The 27,645-nt window shown below is 47.5% G+C and overlaps 1 protein-coding gene and 1 long non-coding RNA gene across 7 annotated transcripts in view; one reads left to right on the forward strand and one right to left on the reverse strand.

The window, feature by feature from the left end:
* The window catches only part of HNF1A (HNF1 homeobox A), a gene marked incomplete at its 5' end in the record, with an annotated part of 43,715 nt that overhangs the window by 11,371 nt on the left and 4,699 nt on the right, over nt 1–27,645 (forward strand). For 2 of the 6 annotated variants that reach the window (XM_083417729.1, XM_083417728.1), the window contains 6 exons: nt 18,750–18,949; nt 20,619–20,805; nt 22,496–22,725; nt 23,583–23,803; nt 24,127–24,325; nt 24,863–25,054. In XM_083417729.1, the coding sequence (XP_083273855.1) occupies nt 18,775–18,949; nt 20,619–20,805; nt 22,496–22,725; nt 23,583–23,803; nt 24,127–24,325; nt 24,863–25,054 (1,204 nt within the window). Of the gene's footprint in view, nt 1–9,691; nt 10,030–15,275; nt 15,375–16,988; nt 17,047–18,749; nt 18,950–20,618; nt 20,806–22,495; nt 22,726–23,582; nt 23,804–24,126; nt 24,326–24,862; nt 26,046–27,645 lie in introns of those variants that run through there. The other 4 variants (XR_014505973.1, XM_083417727.1, XM_083417730.1 and 1 more) reach the window with 4 other exon arrangements.
* Nucleotides 4,627–17,795, reverse strand: LOC310666739. Its single transcript, XR_014505991.1, has 5 exons — nt 13,834–17,795; nt 11,207–13,591; nt 7,899–10,473; nt 7,313–7,499; nt 4,627–5,084 (listed from the first exon to the last, which is right to left on the reverse strand). It is a non-coding gene; the product is annotated as an uncharacterized lncRNA (long non-coding RNA).

Here is a 27,645-nt window from a genome sequence, read left to right on the forward strand (position 1 = left end):
CCTTAGAAAAAGGGGGTGGGGAGTGGGGGAAAAAACCCCCAGGAATCGCAAGACATTTTCGTCTTGCGAAGCAAGCCCATAGAGAAATTCGTCCTGCGAAGCACCTCCAAAACGGAAAACCCTTTCGTCTAGCGGGTTTTCCGTCTTGCGAGGCATTCGTCTTGCGGGGCACCACTGTATCCTTCTGGAGTGACTGTCCAAACTAGGGTGGGTGGCACCGCTTTCCAGTGGTTCCAGTCCTACTTGGATGGTCGTTCCCAGAGGGTGTTGCTTGGGGGATGCTTTTCAGCCCCGTGGAACCTAAAGTGGGGGGTTCCGCAGGGCTCAATCCTATCCCACACGTCGTTTAACATCTACATGAATCCACTGGGTGGGGTTATCCGGAGATTTGGAGTACATTGTCAGCAGTATGCTGATGACACTCGGCTCCATTTCTCCTTTACATCTGCAGGTGAGGCAGTAGAAGTGCTGGATCAGTGTCTTGCCTCGGTAATGGACTGGAAGAAAGCCAACAAACTGAAACTAAATCCAGATAACACTGAGGCACTGTTATTGGGTGGTTCCCTAGACCAGATGGCTGGGAGGTCACCTGCCTTGAAGGGGTTACACTTCCTTTGAAGGAGCAGGTTTGTAACTTGGGGGTAGTCCAGGATCCTTTGCTGTCGCTTGAGGCTCAGGTGGTCTCAGTGGCCCAGAGTGCCTTCCATCAGCTGTGGCTGGTGGCCCAGCTACGGTCCTATCTGGACAGGGATAGCCTAACTACTGTTGTCTATGCTCTGGTTACTCCAAGGTTAGATCACTGCCATGCGTTATACGTAGGGCTGCCTCTAGAGATGGTTCGGAAACTTCAGCTACTGAAGAATTCAGCAGCCAGGTTGCTCACCGGAGCAAGACGATTTGAGCATATTACACCAATCCTGGTTTGACTGCACTGGCTACCAATTAGTTTCTGGGCCCAAATCAAAGTGCTGGTTTTGACCTATAAATCCTTGACCGCAATACCTCTTTCCATATGAACCTACCCAGATCCTGAGATCATCTTCTGAGGTCCTTCTTCATGTGCCTCCTTCTAGAGAGGTCTGGAGGGTGGCAACACGAAAACAGGCCTTCTCTGCAGTGGCTCCCCATCTGTAGAATGCTCTCCCCAGAGAAGTTCGCCTGGCGCCTTCATTATACACTTTTAGGCACCAGACAAAAAAGTTCCTTTTTAACCAGGCCGTTGGTTGATTTGACTGATAACCTATGCCCTTTTAAAATGTGGGTGTTTTTTGGAGGGGCAGTTATTGGGTTGCTTTTATTTTGATTACAGTGGAACCTCAGGTTACATACCTCTTTGGTTGCATATTCTTCAGGATACAGACGCAGCGAACCTGGAAGTAACAGGAAGGCTTTCGGCGGCCGTGCCTGCACAGAAGCAGTCTACCACCGGCCGCGCATGTGCAGAAGCGAGCTACTGCCCCATGCGCAGAAGTGGGCTACCGCCCTGTGTGCATGTGCAGAACAGGCACCTCTGGATACAGATTTTTTGGGGTGTACACAGACCCCTGGAACAAATTAAATTTGTATCCGGAGGGTCCACTGTATATATTTTGTGGTTTTATATTTTGATTTTGTTCTGTGAACCGCCCTAAGGCCTCTGGGTTTAGGGCAGTATATAAATTCAAATAATAAGAAGAAAACATAAATTTATAATATATCATCATATCATATATACAGATTTATATTATCTGTAATGAAATATTTTTCAATTTAAACAATGTATCATTGTATTTTTAAAAAAGTAAAACATTTTTGTCATTTTTCCCTCTCTTTACACTGACTTTCACCAAGGTTGATAATACTAGGAGGCAGTATGCTTCTGAATACCATTTGTTGGGAATCACAATTGAGGAGAGTAGTGCTGATGTTCTCTGGTCCTGGTCGAGGGCTTTTCTTTGGGGAATCGGGTTGGCTACTTTTCTTTGGGGACGCAGGTGGCGCTGTGGGTAAAAGCCTCAGCACTTAGGGCTTGCCGATCGAAAGGTCGGCAGTTCGAATCCCCGCGGCGGGGTGCGCTCCCATTGTTCGGTCCCAGCGCCTGCCAACCTAGCAGTTCGAAAGCACTCCTGGGTGTAAGTAGATAAATAGGGACCGCTTACTAGCGGGAAGGTAAACGGCGTTTCCGTGTGCGGCTCTGGCTCGCCAGAGCAGCGATGTCACGCTGGCCACATGACCCGGAAGTGTCTCCGGACAGCCCTGGCCCCCGGCCTCTTTGAGTGAGATGGGCGCACAACCCTAGAGTCTGTCAAGACTGGCCCGTACGGGCAGGGGTACCTTTACCTTTACCTTTTTACTTTTCTTTGGGGAATCGGGTTGGCTCAGCACCAGTCGGGTTGGTGCTGAGCTGGGTGGGTTCCTCTTTGGCCTTAACCAGCAGACTCTTGCGCTCCAAACCAGCTTTCATTGTGCACCCTTAATTTGCTGCAATACAACTGAAGATAGTGATAGTCAAGGGTCCTCAGGGTAGGTCCACTGAAATTAATGCTCTGACTAATTTAGGCCCATTAATTTCAATTGATCTACTCTTGAGAAAAATTTTAGTTGCATAAAACCCAGTAGAACTGCCATTTCTGCAGTTTTAATAATGCAGAAAAATTATGCATTTCCCACACCCACCAAATGATTCTGTCTATCAAAGAGGAGAGAGAGGAGGGGCCGGAAAAGATATCAGGACAGAGAGAGAGAAAGGGGGGGGGGATGCACGTTCCCTATCACTCCAGAACCCTGAAGTGAACACATTAAACAGAGTCTCTTCCCTCTTGAGAAGTGCCCAAGGGACTTTAATAAGACTACTTCAGAGTAAGTGGTTTGAAGATTGCAGCCTGTATGACCACAGCATCATTCTGATGTGTCTGCATTACAGCACTCGCTGGCTCTCTTGGGAAAGTTGCTAGAAAGGTTAATGGCATAATTACTATTATTACCATAATGATAATGAGTGGAATTGCTTCATCTACTTTAAACACTGTTAAGCCTCATCTGCTCCTCCTCAGCAGTCTTTTTTCCCCACTGGGACGGGATGGAAACTGGGCTAGTCGTCGTCTGGCCTATGGTAAATGAATGTTTCCCACATTGAAGGGAAGATGGGGCCCAAGTTTCACAATTTTGCACATGTCTTTTAACTGATGCTCATTTTACACTTGTTTTACTGCTGGCGTAAGCAGGGCTGCTTTGAGAGTAGTTCTGGAGGAGACAGCTCTGCTAGGCTGCAAGTTTGCCTTGGGGCACCAGCTACAGGTTGATTCATCAGTGGGAACCAATTTTAGTGGTTTGATAGTTAAGGGCACTTGGGTTTGTTTGAGGCTGCTTTGGTTTGAAATGATTCCTCTCCTAGAGAATGAAAAGGTCAGCACACAAGGTGGCTTCCTTTTTTAACAGGGAACTGAATCGAACACTTGAGTAGCAGCCTTTGAGCCCCTCCTCCAAAGTACATTTTATCCTGCGTCACAATGACTTGTGCTCATGATGGCATTGAGGTGATAAAAGACCTGTCTGCTTTCAATGCTGTCTGGACTAGGTGTCAGCAAACTTTTCCAGCAGGGGGCCACTGTCCCTCAGACCTTGTGGGGGGCCTGACTAATTTGGGGGGGGATGAACGAATTCCTATGCCCCACAAATAACCCAGAGATGCATTTTAAACAAAAGGACACATTCTACTCATGTAAAAACACACTGACTGACTGTGGGCCGGATTTAGAAGGCAGTTGGGCCGGATCCAGCCCCCAGGCCTTAGTTTGCCTACCCATGGTCTGGACTCTGGACCTTTGATATTTTAACTGCATACATAATTCTTTGTTTTGAACTGGGCATGTTCTGTCGCTTCCTTAAAATATAAGAAGAGCCTGCTAGATCAGACAGAAGGCCCACCTGGTCCAGGATCCTCTTCTCACATTCAAAAGGCATTTCCGCCCCTGCCCTCCCCCCCCCCAAATTATGGGTATAGTAGTTAGTTACGGCTTGTTAGAACTGTAACTCTGTGAGGGGAAAACTACAGTGCCCAGAATACTTGGGGGGGGGGGGAGGAATTTCCTTAGCATGTGCTTTCAAGGTGCAGTAAAATGTAAAAAATATAAGAGAGATCTACACAATTTTAATATACATTTATTTATTTAAAATGTACCTCACTATCCAGTAAAAAAAACACCAAATCTCTCGAAGTGGCATTAGAGTCAATAGGTGAGATCCAATTATATCCACAGTAGGACTGGGTGATATATCTTCCAAAGCCGTTTTGAAGTCCACATCATGATATTGGTTTCATAGTTTCTGACCTGGCAATATACTGTATTGTGAAACAGTGTGTGTGTGCACATGCGTGCTATGCAAAAAAAACACAATACAGTGGTACCTCTGGTTATGTACTTAATTCGTTCTGGAGGTCCGTTCTTAACCCGAAACTGTTCTTAACCTGAAGCACCACTTTAGCTAATGGGGCCTCCTGCTGCCGCCGCGCCGCCAGAGCACGGTTTCTGTTCTCATCCTGAAGCAAAGTTCTTAACCCGAGGTACTATTTCTAGGTTAGCGGAGTCTGTAACCTGAAGTGTATGTAACCAGAGGTACCACTGTATGGGGAAAACTGTGAATGCCTCTACATAGCTCCAGCCTTCTTTTGGACATGGCAATATAAAAGTATATTGCGATGTTTAGCTGGTGATATATTGCAATGTTGAAAACCAGATATCACCCAGCCCTAACGTGCCCTTGAATTCCAATCATGCCTCTTGCTTGTCTGGGTGGAGGAGAGAGTGAGGTGTGTAGAAGCAAGCCTACTGTACAAAGATAAAGTTTGCACTCATTGTTCCACCCACTTTTTATTCTGCCTCTGGCCTTGCCCACTTTTGGCATGTGGCCCTTCTAAGGTTACTCAGAAGGGAATGTGGCCCTCCGCTTGAAAAAGTTCCTCACTCCTGCATCCGATGCATCAAACAGGCTGTTTTAAAGTAGTGCAACAGGTCAGTTTGGCCACTAAGTGGCACTCTTCTTTCTGATACCAACAATGTGCACATCCTATCCACATTTTTCTTCGGTCTTCTTGCCTTTCCGTCCTGGATAAAAGAAGAATCAGAAAGCCGGCAGTGGAGGATAGAAACCCCCAGCCCTGTGTTTCTCGGATTTGCTCTCTGCTTCTAAAATTCTCTAGCCCCAACTCAGCAGCTACGCTGAAGCAGTTGCATGTGTTTGCTTGGCTGCATGCACCTCGCACATTTAAAGCATCTTTTGCACTACAGCTCCCATCAAGCCCTGCCAGCCCAGCCGTACGATGCTGGAGTTAATGGAAGCACAGCCATGCTGGATGGGGCTGATGGGAGATGTAGTCCAAAAAACATGGGTGCAGGCATGCATCAGGTTGGTGAAGACTGATCTGTTGTAAGTCGCCATCATAGAATGTTAGAGTTAGAAGAGACTCAAAAGGTAATTTGGTCCAGCCTCCTGCAATGCAGGAATCATAACTAAAGAATCCCTGACAGATGGCTATCAATATAGATTGCCTTGAGGACCAATTGACCAAAAACCTTTTAAACCATAAGCCAAGCCCTGGACATGGCAAGTTTCCCTGCGGAAAGCTGGTTCCGGCCAGGTTGTATAAGTTACCTGTCAGCTGCTGAGGACAGGTGGGCGTAGAAACTTTGGGTGGAGCTACCAGCCCAGTCATCAAGGGAGACGCCTGGCTTGGTTCTATAATGGGATAATCACAGGCCAGGAAGTAAATGGGCAGGATGAGATCTGTCAAGATCTCTTTCATTTTGTGCACCTGAGCTGCCAAATAGGAGTATGTAATACACAGATTGTCTATTAAAGCACAAGGGCAAAGGTTTTCAACCAGTGTGCCGTGGCACCCTGGGGTGCCTTGAATGATGGTCAGGGGAGCCACAGGTAACACTGGCCTCTGTCCCTCCTTCCTTCCTTCCTTCCTTCCTTCCTTCCTTCCTTCCTTCCTTCCTTCCTTCCCTCCGTCCTCTGATGTCCTCTTGCGTCTCTGCCTCCCAAAGGCTTGTGCGGCTGTTTGTGCAACAGCCCTGGCTACAAGCTCCCCAGGCAAATGGTGCCTCTGGGGCTGGCCGGGGGGTGCTGGTTGCCAGGAGCTCAGGTGGCCTTGGAGTAAGCAAGCAAGCAAGCAAGCAAGCAAGCAAGCAAGCAGGTGAGGGATCCCATACATTCCACCAGCCCTTGCTGCTGGGAATGGACAGACAAGTCCCAGGCCCCTGTGGGGCAGTGGGAGAAGGCACCTCTCTTTGGGGCTGGGGGCACAGCTAAGAAACCAGGGGCAGCAGCAGCGGCTGCCCAGAGGACTCCCATGGAGAGGGGAGAGGAGGAAGAGGGAACACTCCACAAGGGAGGGTTTCGAAAAAAGGGCGAAAGGCTGCCAACTCTGCAAGCGAGGGGTGACATAACTGGGCTCCAGAGCCCCACAGGAGTGCCACAGAAAGAATGTAGTTGGGCAAGGGAGCCGTGAACTCAAAAAGGTTGAAAACTAGGGTATCCAAGGGCAGGCCAGCTCCCTCAGTATCAACCATCTTGGGCCTTATGATCAGTAGGGGAGGCCCTGCTGGTAGTGCCACTACATGGAACTGTCCAGTTGGTGCTGATAAACTACAGGGTCTTTTCAGTGGTGGCTCCCTGTTTGTGGAACACCTTCCCAGTAGGAGAGGTGCATCTGTCTCCTTAACAACATTCAGGAAGATTTTATTTTTTTATTTTTTTTAATCATGTTCACCCAGGCCTTTGAAGGCTGACAGATACTGCTACTGGCAACCAGGGGTTTTTTTTCAGCTGGAACTGAGTTCCAGCACCTCTCAGGTGGGCACCATTGTCATTCTAAGAGAACAAGGGTGGCATTCATGGTGAGTTCTGGCAGTAGCACCTCCTTTTCTAGAAAAATAGCACTGCTGGCAGCCATTAAATTATTTACTGTGAGGATACTGAATTGCTTTGAAATGTTTTCAGATGTTCCTACATGTTTTTAAAAAGCTCTGCTGTTTTCCTGCTTTATTTCCCAACCTGGGCTCTTTTGCAAAAGAGGGGTGGAAATGTTACTAGGCGAAGTTCAAAGTGTTACTATAATAATTATAATAAATAAACAATAAGATTATGGTAAGATTATCAATCGAGGGACGCAGGTGGCGCTGTGGGTTAAACCACAGCCTAGGACTTGCCGATCAGAAGGTCGGCGGTTCGAATCCCCGCGACGCGGTGAGCTCCCGTTGCTCGGTCCCTGCTCCTGCCCACCTAGCAGTTCAAAAGCACGTCAAAGTGCAAGTAGATAAATAGGTACTGCTCCGGTGGGAAGGTAAACGGTGTTTCCGTGCGCTGCTCTGGGTCGTCAGAAGCGGCTTAGTCATGCTGACCACATGACTCGGAAGCTATACGCCAGCTCCCTCGGCCAATAAAGCGAGATGAGCGCCGCAACCCCAGAGTCGGTCATGACTGGACCTAATAGTCAGGGGTCCCTTTACCTTTACCTAAGATTATCAGTAAGAATAATTAGCAACAATACAGTAATTTAACATTTTTGAAAAGTTAAAATAATAGACTAAAAATAGATTAAAACTCTAATCAACTTTCTAAACATCTGGATAGACTTGTCTAAACCAAAATGTTGTAAGCAGGTGCCAGAGAGTACTGTGAAGGTGCCTGCCTGATAATAGAATAAATAATAATAATAATAATAATAATAATAATAATAATAATTGTAGAGTTGGAAGGGATTTTGAGGGTCATCTAGTCCCCCCTTGCAACACTGGAATCTCAACTAGATCATACATGACAGATGGCTATCCAACTTCTGTTTGAAAACCTCCAACAAAGAAGAGTTTTACCACCTTTTGTGGGAGTCTGTTCCATTGTCAAATAGTACTTACTGTCAGAAAATTCATCCTGATGTTAAGTTTGAATCTCCTTTCTTGTAACTTTGAATCCATTGGATTGGGTCCTAGCATCTGAAGTAGGAGAAAACAAGCTTGCTCCGTTCTCCATGTGAAAACCCTTTAGATATTTGCACATAGGGCTATCACATCTCCTCAGTGTAGCTGCCATATATACCGTACTTGTCTTTTATCTTATTTTTTAAAACATGGGTGGAAATGTGTAATTGCAGAACTGCCCTGTGAATTGGATTACTCAGGTTTGTTTTTCATTGGCAGTCATTTTGGTTTTCCTATAAAGACAGACCTACTGAATTTGCACTTTCTGAAACAATACACAGACTGAAATGCAAAACCATCCTTCAAAATGTGTGCTTTTCCAAATTTTGCAGTGCAGTTCTCTAGCCAACGAATGTGGGGAAAAAATTGTATTGACTGGGATAAAGTGTGCATAAACATGCATACATTAGGAGAAAATAACATAGGGACATATAACATATTATGGAAAATTGCATAGAAATTTGTATATTGCTTTAATTTATTAGTCCAATTACTTTTAAAGTATCATCTTTTTAACTTTTTGTATTTCATCTGTGTTGTTTTAATTTGTGTAAGTCCCCTTGAGTAGGAGTCTGGGGAAAAGGCTGTATATAAACAGCAACAAGAAGAATAAAAAATGTGCAAATCAGGAGAAATTTGCACCAAAATTCTGATGAATTTTCACGAGGACTTTAAAAACAACAACACAAACTGATATGGAAATATGAAGAACTGAATTTACACTTGGAAATATGAATAAATGAGGGAAACCCAGAATGACAGATCCACCCATGCCTGGTAGCAGCAGAGCGTGGGACAGATAGGTTGTCATCCTCAAGTCAAATCTACCATGAACAGCGTGGCCATGCGCTTCCGCAGCTTATTTTCATTGCAACGGGGCTTCTTCCAGAAGACAACCTCCTGATGGACCCAGTGAGTTAGGAGCTGAGAGAGAGAACCATTTGAGGAGGACAGGACCATCTACGCCCCAGAATGTGCTGGGCCAGCCCTTTCTATACTTTCCAGCCACATCCCAAAGGTACATAGGAAGCTACCTTATACCATGTCAGACCACTGGTCCATCTCACCCAGTACTGTCTACACTGACTGGCAACAGCTCTCCGGGGTTTCAGGCAAGATTATTTCCCAACTCCACTAGGAGATGCCAGGGACTGCTTCTGCTTCTGAGCAGATGTTCTGCTACTGAGCTTGGTATCGTTCTATTATGTACCTTTCTAGGAGATGCCATTAAACTTCTTCCCATGCCCTGCTCCTGCTCCTCTCCACCACCACCTGGTCCCTTCTTTTTCTTCATGAGGTGTCTCCTGTGCAGCCTCATCTCCTTTTCCTCCACTCTTCTTCCCCCTCTTATTTTTCCTCTCGCTCTCCCTCCCTTCCTGGGCACTTTGTGAACTGCTGTTGCAATGCCGAAGTCCAAAGTTCAGTAACTTGCCTAAGCACACAGATAAATATGAACCTTGGAGAATTTGCATTGCTCCAATGTAAACAGATAGGCGAGGGTCCCTTTATCAGCACTGACTCAGGACAGTTGTGGGGGGTCTGAAGCTGCTTTTTTTTCCCTCTTGGGGAATTTTTTTGTTGGGGGGGGGTTGCAAAGGCCGAGCCTGCTGCCATTTCTATTCCGCTCCGACGGGTGACTTCAGAAACATGGTGTAGCAAACACGGGGATCTGCGTCGAGCACGTCGGAAAAACCTCGGGCCTTAGGAGAAGCGGCCAGAACTAAAAGACCATGGTTTCCAAACTCACTCATCTTCAGGTGGAGCTGCTGGGGGCTCTCCTGGAATCTGGGCTGAGCAAGGAGACACTGATCAAAGCCCTGATGGAATCGGACCCCTACCCACAGCATGGCGACAGCCAGCAGCGGACTGCCAGCACCATCCAAGTCGAGAAAAGAGAACCCTGCACAGAACTCACGGCTCTTGCCAATGGGATGGGGGAGTCCAGGATGTCCGAAGAGGAGACCTCTGACGATGGAGAAGACTTCACTCCGCCAATAATGAAGGAGCTGGAAAACCTAAGCCCAGAAGAGGCTGCACACCAGAAAGCCGTGGTGGAAAGACTCTTACAGTAAGGGCATCTCCTGCCTAATCTCTCTCTCTCTCTGTCCCCTTTTATCCTCTACCTTCTCAAATCACCCTAACCCTTTCCTTAGTGCTAGCAGCCGATCTAAAGGCATAGAGATTCATGTTGTAGCACAACTACTGGACAAGAACCCAGCTTCCCTGTCTGAGATGATTCTAAATAAAAGGTATAGTTAAAACCTAAAATTTCAGGCCCATGCCAACAGAGTGCCCCAAAGTCCAATTCAGATAAGGAGGTACTTCTTTAGGTGAGGAATAACTTTGGAACTCACTCAGCAAACATCTCTTTTTTTTTTATCCTGTCCGCCATTTCAGATGTTGCATGGGAGGTAGAAGAACCCAGAATCGTTTTTCTAAACCTGAGCAAGCAAGGAACTATCTTCGGGCAGTTAGGGTTGATGAGCATGGGGAACTGTCCGCATAATTGTTCCTACAGCAGAAGTGTTCAAAGATGTGAAATGAAGCGCCATAGAGTTGCCATCATGAGACATGTTCCCCAAACACACAACACTCTTGCCCTCAGTCTCGAATAACTCAGATAAGCCATCTTGTTGTTACTGGCAAAACAGGCATGTTCAAAGTATACGCTACCAGCCTTGGATAAAGACAGGATTCCCTAGGAATTCATGCCAATGTTCCTAGCACTTTCTTTCCCACTCTTGCTAACCAGAATATATCCACAACCTACCTATAAATGAGCTCCATTTGGGGGGGGGGGGGGAGTAAAAATGTTCTTTTAAAACTCCAAACTGTTGTTGAATCTAATAATATTTATTAGGGGCTGGGGGAGAATCTCTGTACGCAGGGAGGCGATTTACATGAGCTCCTTCGGAAGGGCTCCTTGGGGAAAATATGAATGCAAAAACAGCCCCTTCTGTTACTGATAGGGAGAGCTTGTGAAGACCACAGCTCTGATTTTGGGAGCAAATGGAAGGCGGGTCAGTGGGGAATCTGTGGGATAGCTCATTCGGTAGAGCATGAGACTCTTAATCTCACAGTCGTGGGTTCGAGCTCTACGTTGGACAAAAAGATTGACAAAAACTAAGCAAAGACCTTGCAATAGCCACCCCTGTGATGCGGATCCCAATGGAGTCACATTAATTAGCTGTACTGCTTTTGCTTCTGAGCCCAGTGTCACAAGCAAAGCAAGAGGCTCTTCTTACCTGTGAGTGGAAGGAGAAAGGCCTCAAGACGCCAAAAGTCCTTTTCTTCCACCATTGTTCCTTCTTGTCTTGCATTTCTTTCTTTCTCCTATTTTTAACCGCATCCACCCCCTCAAATCATCTTTCTTTGCTCATTTCCCCTTTTGGGGGTCGATCTTTAAAGCTCCCCAGCTCCCAAATGACCCCTTGCATCACCCCACCTTTCCCTTCCACCTCTCCCAGAGTCTGTGTCGAGATCTAGGGTCAGTTTGATTTCCAAAGCCTCAGGACTGAGCTGGTTACTAATTATCCAGTGGCTTTATTATTTCTCTTTTGTCTTATAAATTTATAAACGAAAAGGCTCAGATAAGCTTTTTGATCATTAACTTTTGAAGATTTGTCAGGTGTCTCCTCTCAGAGGAAGCCAAAGGAGTCAGGAGAACACCTGTTCTCCTCTCCTCTTTTGTGATGGACATCCGTGAAAAGGTGAAAGAGGGGGAGGATCGTGCTATTAGGTTTTGGAAAGGAGCGTTGCGGGTGGGTTCACACTGGGCTCTCAAGTGATGGCAAGCCTCCGATGCTTAGTGGGCTGTACTAAAGGCAATTCAACTAATTCATGAAAAATGGATTGCAACTATGAGGACACAACATTTCATATGGCATATTTGAGCATTCAAAGCACTTCACAGGCATTATCTCAGTAATCCTTCCAGGAACCTTATGAGGTGGCCCAGTACTATTACTATTCACATACATTATCTCCAGCAGAATATAAAAACATAACAAAACGTCAAATGTTAAAAACTTCCCAATACAGGGCTGCCTTCAGGTGTCTTCTAAAAGTTGTGTAGTTCTTAATCTGACATCTGATGGGAGGGCATTCCACAGGGAGGGCACTACCAACGAGAAGGCCCTCTGCCTGGTTCCTTGTAACTTCACTTTTTGCAGTAAAGGAACCGCCAGAAGACCCTCAGAAGTAGACCTCAGATCTCAGCTTATTGATGGGGGTGGGGACACTCCTACTAGGTAGGTCAGTAGCATTACTATTCTCATATGCAAAGGATCAAGGCTATGGGAGTGGCTTCTCTAAGGGGCCTCCCATATGTCCTTTTAATTTTGAGTTCATTGTTATTTTTATGATGGTATTGGCCATGTTATACCCAATTATACCGATCCTGCTTTGAATACTATTTGTGCCTGCACAGGTTTTAGGGTGGGCAAGCTGATTCTTTTCCATTCAGTGGATCTCCAGTAATGTCCTGGTAATATCCTGTAACCTTTTATACCACAAATGTTCTGGGCAGGGGAGGAAGGGTGTTGCACTATAGTGCTAAAGTGCCCCTCTAGAAAGCAATAAAGCAGCAACACAAGGGAAGCAGAGTAGAACAACCAATAAACTGGAATGGTTTAGTGTGGATGGTCCAGTATAAATCCATCACTGGTGCACTGTTATTGCATCAATGCCATGTTGCAGAACACAGACACACACACACATACCAGTCTGGACGGACCCTCTGCCCACTGATGTGAAATCTGAACCAGAGATGAACCAGTTCACACTTTCCACCAGACCACTCCACCAGGTTTAGACAACCAGCTTAGTTCTACCTTTATCTGCTTGGTGTGCTTTAATGAGAGGGAGTGTGATGTATTGGTGAGAGCAGCCTCCACGAATTTGATGCCACCCAGCTGTTTTGGGCTGCAACATATCTACATGGTTGTATTATGCTGGAGTTGATGGCAGTTATAAAAACAAAACATCTGGAAGGAACCAGGTTAAGAACATAATATGAGCCTGTTGGACCAAGCAAATACCCCATCTAGTCCAGCATCCTGCCCTCACAGTAGTCAACCAAGTGCTCCTAAGGGAAACCCTCAAAGCAGGACTCAAGCACAAGAGCACAACCACCTTCTGCCATTTCCAGCAACTGGTATTCAGAAACATTACTGCCTCTGAGTGTGAAAGCAGAGCTAGTAGCCATCAACCTCCATGAATTTGTCTAATCCTCTCTTGGTGTCATCCAAGTTGGTGGCCATCACTGCCTTCTTTGGGAGTGAGTTCTATGGTTTAACTATGTGCTGTGGGAAGATTTGGGGGAAATGAGTTAGAGAGGCAGAGTGGACCTGCGTTCAAATATTCACTCAGCGACAAAGCTCACTTGGTGACCTTGGGCCTGTCACCAACCTTCAGCCTGACCTATCTCAGAGGGTTCTTGTGAAGATGAAGTGGAGAGGGACGGGGCTATGAACTCTGCCTTGAGCTCCTATTTTAGGAGAGAGTGGTGTGGTGCTCAGAACCTGCTTGTGGGCTTCCCCCTAGGGGCATCTGCTTGGCCACTGTGAGAACAGGATGCAGGACTAGATGAGCCACTCTTCTGATCCAGCAGGCTCTTCCTATGTTCTTAACTATACAGTGGTTCCTCGGGTTAAGTACTTAATTCGTTCTGGAGGTCCATTCTTAACCTGAAACTGTTCTTAACCTGAAGCACCACTTTAGCTAATGGGGCCTCCTGCTGCCGCTGCGCCGCCGCTGCGCGATTTCTGTTCTCATCCTGAAGCAAAGTTCTTAACCTGAGGTAATATTTCTGGCTTAGCGGAGTCTGTAAACTGAAGCATATGTAACCTGAAGCGTATGTAACCCGAGGTACCACTGTATTTAAGTTGTATACAACAGCTTTTGGAGGATGCATCCAAAATGTTATGGGACTTAGGGTGGTAATAGTTGAGAGTGGCTGCCTCCTCGTTGCCCTTCTAGTGGCAGGTGAAGACTTTTTTTGTCCCAAATGGATTTTAGGAACTATTTTTAATAGGTTAGAGTGGCTGCCCCCTTTTTGTCCTTTTACTCACAGGTAAAGAGTTTGTTGTTCCAACTGGCTTTTAGGAACTGACTGTTTTTAACAAAAGAGCTGGCACCATGCTGTTTTTATTGTAATTATCTGTGTGTTTTAAATAGATTTTTATATATAGTTTTAATTCTAACAACGTTTAATTTTAATGGTTTTTTCCTATGTTTTTAGTTGTTATTATTTTTATCTGTAAGCTGCCTCTAGTCCCTGCCAGAGTAAAAAGCACAGTATAAATAAATTAATCATTAAGTTCAAACCAACAGGGAATTTTGCTGTGCAAAGCGCATTAAGTTAACAGGGATAAGGCAAGAACATAGCAATGCCCCTGAGGTCTTTCCAAGGTTTTGCTTATGATAGCATTCAAAACCTACCACTTGAGGTGGCTGCCTCACTTTGTACTGTGTCTCAGGCCTGATCAATCAGGCCATGCACAGCAAATCTGATGTTTTAAGTTCACGATCCAGTTCTATCCCAAACTTGGGTCTGTAACATTAGCAGGCCAACCTCTGGGTTGCTTCATAGAAATTTTATGTTCTATAGCTAACTCCCTTGTGCTTCCCACAGCTCAGGAAGAGAGCAAACACATGCTCAGCCATGCCAGATGATTAGTTTGCTCAATCCACTGAAGCAGTTTGGACTTTGGCTGTAGCAAATGTCCTGATAACACCAAAAGTACCTAGGCAGGTTTTACAGCTGAGTTAATTCCGCTTACCAGGCCTTCCCCCACCCTGCGGAGAGGGTGGGGTTTTTCCCCCCATAAAGGAAAGGGACAGAAGAATAACTGGAATCAGGCACGGCCTCACGTAGGAACCAGCTGCCTTATACTGAGCCAGGACTTATCAGTCCATCAAGCTCAGTGTTGTTGACACTAACTGGCAGCTGCTCTCTGGGGTTTCGGGCAGGTGACATTCCCAACCTAGCCTGGAGATGCTGTCAGGGATTGAACCTGGGACCTTTGGATGCAATACAGTTGCTTTACCCCTGAGACACAACCCTTCCCCTGAACAAGTTGTTGCCATTGCATTCACAAAGAGGCCCAGGACGTGTTTGGAACAATCCTAACAACATCAGAAAAGCTTGCTGGATCAGGCCAATGGCCACCTAGTCCAGCATCCTCTTCTCCCAGTGGCCAGCCAGGTGCCCCATAGGGAAACCTGCAAGCAGGATTCGAACACAAGATCCCTCTCTCCTCCTGTGGTTTCTAGCAACTGGTAATCAAAAACCTTGCTGCCTCTAACTGTGGAGGCAGAGCACAGCTATAGTAGCCATCCATAGGCCCTATCCACCACGATAGTTATTGTACTAATACAGTACAAAAAGGAATGAGAGCAGCATTTCCATTGGTAAGAGTCGAGTATTCTGACAAGTGAAGCTAAGAATGTAATTTAAACATCAGTGGGGAGATCGATATAGCCCTCTTAAGTGCTGTAAATCTGCTCCAGCAGTGGGTTTTCCCCCCAAAGAGTGTCCTTCTGCAGAAATATTAAAAGGTGATCAAGGATTCCAAACCAATGTGATACCCGACAGATGTGGCTGGGGCTGATGGGAGCTGGGCTCAAAAAACATCTGTAAGGCACCCTGTTGGCTACCTCCCATCCTCTTGGGAGAGGGTCACTAATGGCAGAAAAACTTTCTTGGAAGCAAGTTTTGTTCACCATTACCAATCTTACCCTACAGTGTGCAGCCTCAGACAACTCTATGCTCTGCGCCGGTAACTGCCAGTAGACTAGCGCTGAACAGAATCCTAAAAGCCTGAAAATCTCTGTGCTACTAGAGAACAATCATTTCCTGTTGCTTCTCAATGCCATTACTTTGTTCAAATTATAGAAGCGGAGAATTAAAATGGGGTGTTTAACATCACTTTTAAAAATGTGTTAGGATTGGGGGTTTTCCAAGAGGAAAATGTGAATATTTCCTTGAAGAGCAAACTGAAAATTGTGTGTGTGTGAGAGAGAGAGAGAGAGAGAGAGAGAGAGAGAGAGAAGAGGGGAGGGATTTAAAATTGCAATATTAAGTTAATCAATTTGGGAAGGCAGGAGTAGGAAAGTGGATTGTCATTTTCTGATGCGGTAAAATTTAGATTCTGTTTTGCTGCGAAGGGGCTGTTGGGGCTCTGGGCTCAAATTGCAACATCATATTTGTTGTGTCACACAGTACACAGGCCAGCCTAAAGGCCAAATTCAACAGAGAGGGGGGGAAATGTTACCAGGAGGAACAGTTCTTACCTTTCTTCCTCCTCTGTCCTTTCCAAGTCCAATTTATTCAATGAAATCAACAAAGATGCAGGCTTCAGGGTTCAAAGACCAGGGATGGTGCGAGCGGTGGTGATCCAGGGCTTGGTCCGAAGCAGGAATCCCAAATTAGTTTTCAAAGGGATCAAAGGTCCTCTTTCTTGTACCAAGAATGGGTCTCAAAAACCCAGCTCAACATTGCTCAAGGAAGTGGTGGGGAATAATGGGGTAGGGAGGCAGCATAGAGAATGAATAGCAAGAAGACAGATGTTGGAAAGCGGGCAAGTTAAACCAAAATAAAAAAAGGAAAATAACATTTAAGCGAAAGGCTCATTAGGACTGGAACATCGAGGCATTCCCCCCCATGAATGTTGCTTTCCCAGTTCTCCGGGATTGGGTTTTCTTTTAATGCTAACAACTTGATATTTACTTTCCATTTAAATTTGTGATGCTGCTATAAATTATCAACCAGGCTCTTGTTCCCTTTGAGTTTATAACTAACTACCTGGGTTACTTATTGTTCAGGTAACAAAAGGGAGGTGAGAAGCCCTTAAAAAAAGGGACCTCAGAAGCCCAGCGAACAGGGAAGCTTGAATTGGTGCTGGGAAAAGGGTCAGAGAGGGATAATAAGAGGCAGCAGTGTCAGCAGGCTGAGGCCTAGCGGGTGGGAAGCAGCCTGCGAGACAGTGAACATTGAACAGGACCACTTTGAACTGCACTATGAAGGAACGAGCTAGTTCACGCTTCGATCATTTGAAAGAAGCTCAGGATTTCCCTTAACTCCGTGTTTTTTTTTAAAAAAATGTGTTCCACTGCTTTTTGAGGAACTTCCTCCACAAAGCAGCTTCACAATCTCCACTGAAAACCCCCAACTCCACCGAACAACAAAATATAAAAATGCCAAATACAGGAGCACAATAAAACAGCAATATGGAGTGGAGCACAGGAATACAATACAAAACTATTCAACTCTTTATTATCGTCAATGACCAGTATTCATAGAATACAAAATGTAAAGCATGAGTGGGGAGTGCTCTGGTGCTCGATCCCTGCTTGAGGGTTCCTCACTGGTTATCTTGTTGGCCACTTTGAGACCAGGACTATAGTGAGGCCTCTTTGGCCTGATCCAGGAATAGGATAGGAATAGAATAGGAATGAGATTAAGGTATGGAAAGAGGGCGGATAGATGCCATAATGTTCTAAAGAGGTTGACTCAAGAATCTCCATGTTGTGCGTACAACTTAATAGCTACAGTGGTACCTTGGTTCTCAAACTTAATCAGATCCGGACAGCCGTTCCAAAACCAAGGTGTTCCAAAACCAAGGCGTTCCATAACCAAGGCGTGCTTTCCCATGGAAAGTGATGCAAAACGGATTAATCCATTCCAGACTTTTAAAAAGAACCCCTAAAACAGCAATTTAACATGAATTTTACTATCTAACAAGACCATTGTTCCATAAAATGAAAGCAATGATCAACGTACTGTACTATAAAATAAATAAGACAGTACAGTGGTATCTCAGGTTACATATGCTTCAGGTTACATACGCTTCAGGTTACAGACTCCGCTAACCCAGAAATAGTACCTCGGGTTAAGAACTTTGCTTCAGGATGAGAATAGAAATCGTGCTCTGGCGGCGCGGCAGCAGCAGGAGGCCCCCATTAGCTAAAGTCATGCTTCAGGTTAAGAACAGACCTCCGGAATGAATTAAGTACTTAACCCGAGGTACCACTGTATTGTAGATGATACCTGTACTGATGATAGTCATTGTTTGGATGGGGGGGCTTTTATCCATTTCCACAGTCACATTATCAATCAATCAGTAGCTGAACAGGGTTCCATACAGTCACAAAAACAAATTAACCAGAAAAGCCTCAACAACAAAAATGCAAAATAAATAGCAAAAACAAAAGCGCCAAACTTAATCCGTTTCGGAAGTCCATTTGACTTCTGAAATGTTCAAAAACCAAGGCACAGCTTCTGAATGGTGCAGGCAGCCTGGAAACAATAGCCAACAGCCACATCGGACATTCGGCTTCTGAAAAAACGTTTGAAAACTGGAACCCTTACTTCCGGGTTTTCGGTGTTTGAGAACCAAGGTGTTTGAGAACCAAGGTACCACTGTATATAATAATATTACTATTACAAATAATTTATTAACCACCATCTCAGGGCCCTTTACACATAAGATAATGAAAAACACTTTATAAACACAAAAACGACAAATAAATTTAAAACAATACTAAAACCCTAACAAGTAGACACTCATGGTAAAGATAAATTTATTCAGCTGGGACAGCCTGCCGCACAGAGGAGAATGAACAGCATCTTCTAGTGTTGACCCAACATCTACTACCAGAAATGTAATTGGTTGATTCTCCTTGCTTCTCAGGACTCACAGGGAGAAAGGACACGAAGGGTCATCTACTGTAGTCCAACCCCCTGTAAGCCTCTTTCATGTAGTGTGTGCTTTCTGTTCCTTCCAGAGAGGATCCCTGGAGGGTAGCCAAGATGGTGAAATCCTACCTACAGCAGCACAATATTCCCCAGCGGGAGGTGGTAGACACCACAGGCTTGAATCAATCCCACCTCTCCCAGCATCTCAACAAGGGCACACCCATGAAAACTCAGAAGAGGGCTGCCCTCTACACCTGGTACGTCCGCAAGCAGCGAGAGGTGGCTCAGCGTAAGTACAGCAACCAGCAGCTCTTTCCTAGCCCCAAAGCACGTACCAGAGCAAGGCCATTATTTACCTGCTCAACAGCAGCAGAGCCAGTCAGCCCAACATTTGCAAGGGATTCTGGGCCAAGTTGCGACACTTGTGTGCCATGATGCATGCTGAATTTCCATGCCTGCAAAATGTTGTTCCTGTTAGTTGGAGAAAACATAGTCAGCAGCTTCAAATGTGCTGCGAGAAATAAATGAATTCAATGTCTGAAATTTGCTGCCCGGGCCCGGTGTGCCTAGGGGTTGGCCAGTTTGGCCCCTGTCAGGGGGGCAGGCCCAGAAGGCTCAAAAACCGTGCCTTTCCACTCCTGCTTGGAGTGACTAGGAACCCGCCAGCAAGCTCCATCGCTGCACTGGACGGCCAGGCAAGCTGGGTAAGCTCCTCTGGTTTTCAACATTGTGCTATATCAACAGCTAAACATCACAATATACTGATATATCACCATGTCTGAAATAAGGATGGAGCTATGTAGATGCATTGGCTGGCTGCACGGTTTTCCCCACATTGTGATTTCTGCATAGCACCCACCCACACATATCATGATTTGCGATATATTGCCAGGTCAAAAATTACGAAGCCCGATATCACGATATGGACTTCAAACTAGTTCTGGATTATATATATCACCCAGCCCTACTGCCAAGGGTGCAAGGGATGGGGAAGCACTGATACGGGTCCTTGCCAAAGGCACAAGGGAACCTGAGCCTCTGGTTGCTCAGAACCCAAAGGACCCACTCTCATAGAAGAGGCTGACCACGGATCCTCTGCCTGGGCCTGTCAGTCAGCCTGCTGTGGGGATCATTCATTCATTCCTACTGCAAAACCAAAAGGAAGTCTTCCTCTATTAGATGAGGCGGCCTGTTGCATATCTAGATGAATGAGCATCTTTCAACCCAGCCTTAGAAGATACACAGGAAGCAACAACTTCCTGTCGGGTGGGTTTGGGGGATGCTAAAAATAGTATGAACCAGGAAATGACCTAGCCAGACAATGAAATGGGGTTTTTTTTCTACCCTTAACACATGCTTTTATATCTATGTTTCTATGCAGTGCTTTTTTTCTGGGGGAACGCATACCCTAAACATTTTGTGAATCTTTGTACTTTTGTCCATTTACTATATTTATTCCCCCAATTTGAACTATAAAACGGTGATTTTCTTGAGTCAAAATGAGAGTACCCCTAAACATTTTTTAGAAAATGTTCTAGTGACTCCATTCCTCCCCCACCCCCATGTGTCATCCCTGCCACCAACTCATTTGACTTTCTCTAATTCTGCTGAGTTGCTTTTTAGATGCCTTGCTTTGTTTGCCCCCCTGGCTCCTCCCACCTGGTTTCTTCAAGAAATGGACAGTTTATTATTATTATTATTATTATTATTATTATTATTATTATTATTATTATCAGCCTTCAACCTACGGTCACACAACAATTTAAAATACAACATTAAAAACTGTTTAAAACAATTTAGAACCACAAGGATATGGTGGGTCAGATGCTAAAGTCCTGGGGAAAGAGATGTGTGTTTGACAAAAAATAATAATAATAATAATAATAATGAAGGAGGGAGTTCCACAACATAAGGGCTGCCCCAGAGATGGTTGCACCCCACCCTTTCTGTGCTTCCAGAATTCACCCACGCTGGCCAGGGCATTATGGTGGAAGATGCAATGGGAGAGGACCTGCCAACGAAGAAAGGCAGACGCAATCGCTTCAAGTGGGGCCCAGCTTCACAGCAAATCCTCTTCCAAGCCTATGAGAGGCAGAAGAATCCCAGCAAGGAGGAACGGGAAGCCTTGGTGGAGGAGTGCAACAGGTGAATGGAGGAAGGTCCCTCTTTTAAGAACGTAAGAACATCAGAAGATGCTGCTGGATCAGACCACTGGCCCATCTAGCCCAGGATCCTGTTCTCCTAGACGGAAAAATCTCATGCAATACATAGCACTTATCCACAATTACCTTTTGCCCTGCTGTTTCCAGGCACAAGTCTGTGCTTAAAAGTTCCTTGTCCGAGCATGGGTTGGTTGGTTGGTTGGTTGGTTAGGGTTAGGATTAGTCAATTCTGGTTTTTCACAGATTGCTGTTTGCTCCGAATGAGCTTTAAAGAGTGGGTTTTCACAGGGCAAGCACCAGAGCGGAAAGAAAGGCACTTGGACACGGATATTTAAGGTGCGGACTGTGCCTGGAAAGGGCTGGTGAAAGGTGAGTGTGGATAAACCCATAGTTAAACTATGGGGATTGCTCCCTCTAAAGGCAGCGATGGCCACCAACTTTGATGGCTTTCAAAGAGGGCTGGACAGATTAATGCAATGATAAGCCTATCAAGGGCTGCAAGCCACGGTGGCCATGCCCTGCCTCCATAGTCGGAGGCAGTGATGTTTCTGAATACCAGTTGCTGAAAACCACAGGAGAGAGTGTTCTTGTGCTCAAATCCTGCTTGCTGGATTCCCACAGGCATCTGGTTGGCCACCGTGAGAACAGGATCCTGGACTGAATGGGCCATTGACCTGATCCAGCATGCTCTTACTTATGTTACACAAAGTAAGGGGTGGAAAGAAATGGGTGGGTGAAGTAAATTATTGGTTTTGGCTGAGCTGAGGCTAATAATTCCTTGCTCATTCTGCCCCCAGTTTAACTATTTCACCCCAAATTAGACCTAAACATATAATCAGCTATGAGGTCTAGATGAACCTCAGGACTAAAAATGCAAAAGTACAGAGAGATCTGAGCCAACTATGGTTAGACTATAATTAATGCAGAGGAGGAAGCGCCAAAAGTAATTACCTGAAAGCACCTCTACAGTCAGGGACGATAGGATTCTTTTGCACCCTATACTGGGATCTTATGAAATGCTTCATAGCTCAGGGGCTGTCAGCTGTGTGCTCCTCACACCTTTAAAATACATCCAAAGCACATTTTTCCCTCCTCAAATTATTCTGGACACGGTGGTTCACTCTTCACCAAGTTACAATTCGAAGCAAGAACTCTTAACAAACTACAGGGCTCAGAATCCTTTGAGAAAGCTGAAATATCGCCCCAGATTTCATTCCATGATTTTCCAGGGAAGCGGGAACAGACTTATTTTCCTAACATGGAAAGGAGTGCTAAACATCCACTAGGTTCTGCTAGATTTCTGAAAGTGGCCTTTATGGCAAGTGAAGGGTCACATTAAAGGAGAAAACTCTCAGGGAAGAAAACATTGGGAAAATGGAACAAAACACATTCCCACAGGAGGCAGTGATGGCCTCCAATAGGGATGGCTTTAAAAGAGGATTGGACAGATTCATGGAGGAGATTCATTGTGAGAAGAGGATGTTGGTCTAGATGGGCCACTGGTCTGGTCCAGCAGAGCTTTTCTTATGTTCTTCATGCAGTTCATATATCTTTGGAAATGGTGCAACAGACACAGCACTCCTTTGATTTGAAGGGGTTCCCTTTGGAGAAATGGCTTCGCCTTAACACAAGCCCCGTCCCCAACCTGACAAATCCATGGCCTTTCTCGGCAGGGCAGAGTGCATCCAGCGCGGTGTCTCCCCTTCCCAGGCCCAGGGTCTGGGCTCGAACCTGGTGACTGAGGTGAGAGTTTACAACTGGTTTGCCAACCGCCGGAAGGAGGAGGCTTTCCGGCACAAGCTTGCTATGGACAGCTACAGCGGGCCGCAGCCCGGATCTGTGCCCACCTTGGGCTCTTCCTCGCTCCAGTCAGCAACGCCCCTCTCACCAAGCAAGGTCCATGGTGAGTGTCAGGCACTATTTATTTATTTGAAATCTCTCCCCACCCACACACCTCTTAGACTTCAGCCAAAATGACTCCCAGAGTAGCTTACGGATCAATCCACACCACCACCACCAGTTCCTGCCCTCCAGTTTAGAATCTAAAGGACACAGCCCAAAAGGAAAGAGCGAGGAGGAGGGAGGAGGGAGGATGGGGGGAAAGCAAAGCCCAGGACAAGTTGTTACAAGTTACAGTTCACACAATGGCCAGTTGCAATGGAAGCATTTCAGATTTTATTTATTTATTTATGTATTCATTCATTCATTCATTCATTCATACCCCATCCATCTGGCTGGGTTTCCCTAGCCACTCTGGGCGGCTTGCAACAAAATATTAACAATACAATAAAACATCAAACATTAAAAACTTCCCTAAACAGGGCTGCCTTCAGATGTCTTCTAGAAGTCAGATAGTTGTTTATTTCCTTGACATCTGATGGGAGGGCATTCCACAGGGCAGGTGCCACTACCGAGAAGGCCCTCTGCCTGGTTCCCTGTAACCTTGCTTCTTGCAGTGAGGGAACTGCCAGAAGGCCCTCGGAGCTGGGCCTCCATGTCCCAGCTGAACGATGGGGGTGGAGACGCTCGTTCGGGTAAAGCCAGATGGATTGGCTGCTGCTGGGTGACAGTTGAGGAAGAGGCCATGACATGTGTTCTCTCAGCAGAACCAGTGGAGGAAGAAATTAATGGTTTAAATGAACTGCCTCACTCTGCCTAAGGGTAGGGCCGGCCCTGTCTGAGATCAGAGCTAAGAGTCCTCAACTTAAGCACAAATTACTAAGAATTATTCCCCCCCTCCTTTCTTTTGTTTGTTTGTAGAACAATCCCCTTTGCAGCAGCAACAGCAGCAGCAACAACAACAACAACTCTCCTTTTCCGACTCTGGCATGAGGTACAACCAGCAGCCCGTCAGTGAGACAGATTCCTCAGACGGCAACCAGCACGGAGGAAGCAATTCCATTGTGACCACCCAGACTATCTTGCACCATGCTTCTTCCCCTGGCCTGTGTTCAGTTAGTTCTGCAGGAGATGCAAAGCTGGTGAGTCAAGCACTGCCTGGGCTCGTTGGCACCACCTACTGTTGGGCTCCCTGCCTTGCACCCTATTAGTGCCAAAGGGGAACTAGCCTCCACTGGACGGTTGGGAGCCATTTTGTTGCTGCTCTTGTTGAACAACTGGGGACCAGAAATCCTTGCAGATCTCCTGAAAGTCATCCAGAAATCTGCCAGTGGTTCTACTTACTGCCAAGCTTGCCAATAAATGCAATTAATATCGCACCACTTCTAAGCTATCCCAAATGTATATCCCACAATCCTGTCTCAAAAAGCATGTTGATATTCTTCCCTATTTCTCCTGTGCACAGATCTCCGCTCCTGGGGGCTCTCTTCCCCCAGTTAGCACCCTGACAGCCCTGCACAGCCTAGAGCAGAACCACACTCTGAGCCAGCAAACCCAGAACCTCATCATGGCATCACTCCCAGGTGTCATGGCAATTGGGCCGGGAGACACATCTTCGCTTACACCAGCCTTCACCAACACGGGGGCCTCCACTCTGGTTATCGGTAAGTGAGGAGAGACACAGGGAAGGCATGCCGTTTGCATACAGTAGCAAACAAATAGCTTTCTAGTCCTCGTTGTACAGCAAGACTGTTATGTACTGAGTTGAATAGGATCCAAATAGCAGCAGTCTGATTGGTCCTAGAACAATAGGATTTCAGAATGCGGCAGTCTGATTGGTCCGCAGGAGCCACCCAATCCAACTCCAGGTGGAAGTGAATCTGCAATCTGATTGGCCTACAGGAGAATCCTGGAATTAGCCAATCACGTGGGGCCCATTGTGTAAATAATGTATATAAAGCAGACATTTCGGGGGAAACTTCCATTCCTCCTCACTATTATGAGCTGAATAAAGAGCATGAAGTCCACACTCAACTCTGAGTATATTTCAAAGAGCCACTGAAGTAAAGCTGCAGAACAGTGTCAGGATGCTTCAAGATGACAAGCAGGGAGGGAGACTTTGCTCCCTGGATGGCTGTTACTAGCTGGTGTTTTTTGGGGGGGAAAGTGAACCGCTGAAGATGCTCTTTCCTGTCTTCCAGGCTTGGCCTCCACCCAGCCCCAGAGTGTCCCAGTGATCAACAACATGGGCAGCAGCCTCACCACCCTGCAGCCGGTCCAGTTCTCCCAGCAGCTGCACCCATCGTACCAGCAGCCCATCATGCAACAGGTCCAGGGCCATCTCAACCAGAGCCCTTTCATGGCCACCATGGCCCAGATCCAGGCACCTCACGGTAGGTTGGGGAGCCAGCAAGGCAGGGAGGGAGGCTCCCTGGAATTGTGGGCCAAAGACTCACAGCAGGCCTTGTTCCACTTGATGCGGCTACTTTGGACTCCATGTCCCATCATCTTCAGCTAGTCAGCACAGCTGTATTCTCATCATACAGCTGTGTTGGGTGGGGCTGATGGGACTTGTAGTCCAAAGCACTTGCAGGACATCAGGTTGGGGGGGGGGAGGGAGGCTGGAGTGGAACGTTCCTGCCGCAAGATGCGGTGGTTTAGAGCAAAGGCAAATGCAGAGAGGATGAACCTACCCTTGGCTACTAGACTTGGCAGCTAAACTGAGCCTCCATGGGCAGTGGCAGTCTGCCTCCGAATATCAGATGCTGTAGCGTTTGGATGGAAGGAAATGGAGAGGCTCCTATAAGCCACACAGAGCTTTGCAAAGGAAGATCAGCTTGCCCATTTTAAAAGGAACACGTGGATTGTGAGGAAAGCGTAGCTAATTGCCCCCGCCTTGTTTTATTATTATGTTTCCTTACATTTATTCCCCACCATTCCTCCAAGGAGCACAATGTGGCGTACGCAGTTCTCTTCCTCGTTTGTCCTCACAACAATCCTGCGAGGTAGGTTAGGCTGAGTGACGGTGACTGGCCTAAGGTTACCCAGTGAGCTTCATTGCTGAGTGGGGATTTGAATCCAGCTCTCCCAGGTCCTAGTCTGTTACTCTAACCGCAACACCACACTGGGCCTCCCTTCTTCCACCACCTCTTAACCCCCACACCTTTGTACGGCCATCTTGAAAGCGTTCCCTTCCTTCCCCTGGTCGCCTTCTAAAATAACACCCTCCTCCTTTTTCTGTCAGCCCCAGGAGGACAACCTCGGAAGAAGAAGCTGTGGTGGTGGTAGAGAGAGGGAACCTACCCTGCAGGGTTCTTGCTCAGGATGAAATGAGAAGGGCTCCCTTATTAAGAGCATTGAGCTTTTTGGACAAAGGAGAGCAGGGTTGTTGTTGTTGTTGTTTAATCGTTCAGTCGTGTCCGACTCTTCGTGACCCCATGGACCAGAGCACGCCAGGCACTCCTGTCTTCCACTGTCACCCGCAGTTTGGCCAGACTCATGTTTGTAGCTTCGAGAACACTGTCTAACCATCTCGTCCTCTGTCGTCCCCTTCTCCTTGTGCCCTCCGTCTTTCCCAGCATCAGGGTCTTTTCCAGGGAGTCCTCTCTTCTCATGAGGTGGCCAAAGTATTGGAGCCTCAGCTTCACAATCTGTCCTTCCAGTGAGCACTCAGGGCTGATTTCCTTAAGAATGGATGCGTTTGATCTTCTTGCAGTCCATGGGACTCTCAAGCAGGGTACAAAGGATGATTACCGTATTTTTCGCCCTATAGGACGCACTTTTTCCCCTCCAAAAATGAAGGGGAAATCTGGGTGCGTCCTATGGGGCGAATGCAGGCTTCGCGGACCTCTCCGCTAGCAGCGGGAACGCTCCCGCTGCTGGCGGAGAGGTGCCTGCATGCCGAAGCCTGCGCGCGGTGAGCTCAGCGCGCCCAGGCTTCGCGGACCTCTCCGCTAGCAGCGGGAACGCTCCCGCTGCTGGCGGAGAGGTGCCTGCATGCGGAAGCCTGCGCGCGCTGAGCTCAGCGCGCCCAGGCTTCGCGGACCTCTCCGCTAGCAGCGGGAACGCTCCCGCTGCTGGCGGAGAGGTGCCTGCATGCGGAAGCCTGCGCGCGCTGAGCTCAGCGCGCCCAGGCTTCGCGGACCTCTCCGCTAGCAGCGGGAACGCTCCCGCTGCTGGCGGAGACGTGCCTGCATGCCGAAGCCTGCGCGCGCTGAGCTCAGCGCGCCCAGGCTTCGCGGACCTCTCCGCTAGCAGCGGGAACGCTCCCGCTGCTGGCGGAGAGGTGCCTGCATGCGGAAGCCTGCGCGCGCTGAGCTCAGCGCGCCCAGGCTTCGCGGACCTCTCCGCTAGCAGCGGGAACGCTCCCGCTGCTGGCGGAGAGGTGCCTGCATGCGGAAGCCTGCGCGCTGAGCTCAGCGCGCCCAGGCTTCGCGGACCTCTCCGCTAGCAGCGGGAACGCTCCCGCTGCTGGCGGAGACGTGCCTGCATGCCGAAGCCTGCGCGCGCTGAGCTCAGCGCGCCCAGGCTTCGCGGACCTCTCCGCTAGCAGCGGGAACGCTCCCGCTGCTGGCGGAGAGGTGCCTGCATGCCGAAGCCTGCGCGCGCTGAGCTCAGCGCGCCCAGGCTTCGCGGACCTCTCCGCTAGCAGCGGGAACGCTCCCGCTGCTGGCGGAGAGGTGCCTGCATGCCGAAGCCTGCGCGCGCTGAGCTCAGCGCGACCAGGCTTCGCGGACCTCTCCGCTAGCAGCGGGAACGCTCCCGCTGCTGGCGGAGACGTGCCTGCATGCCGAAGCCTGCGCGCGCTGAGCTCAGCGCGCCCAGGCTTCGCGGACCTCTCCGCTAGCAGCGGGAACGCTCCCGCTGCTGGCGGAGACGTGCCTGCATGCCGAAGCCTGCGCGCGCTGAGCTCAGCGCGCCCAGGCTTCGCGGACCTCTCCGCTAGCAGCGGGAACGCTCCCGCTGCTGGCGGAGACGTGCCTGC

Source organism: Podarcis tiliguerta, assembly GCF_965153285.1.
Source record: "Podarcis tiliguerta genome assembly, chromosome: 16".
Classification (NCBI taxonomy): domain Eukaryota; kingdom Metazoa; phylum Chordata; class Lepidosauria; order Squamata; family Lacertidae; genus Podarcis; species Podarcis tiliguerta.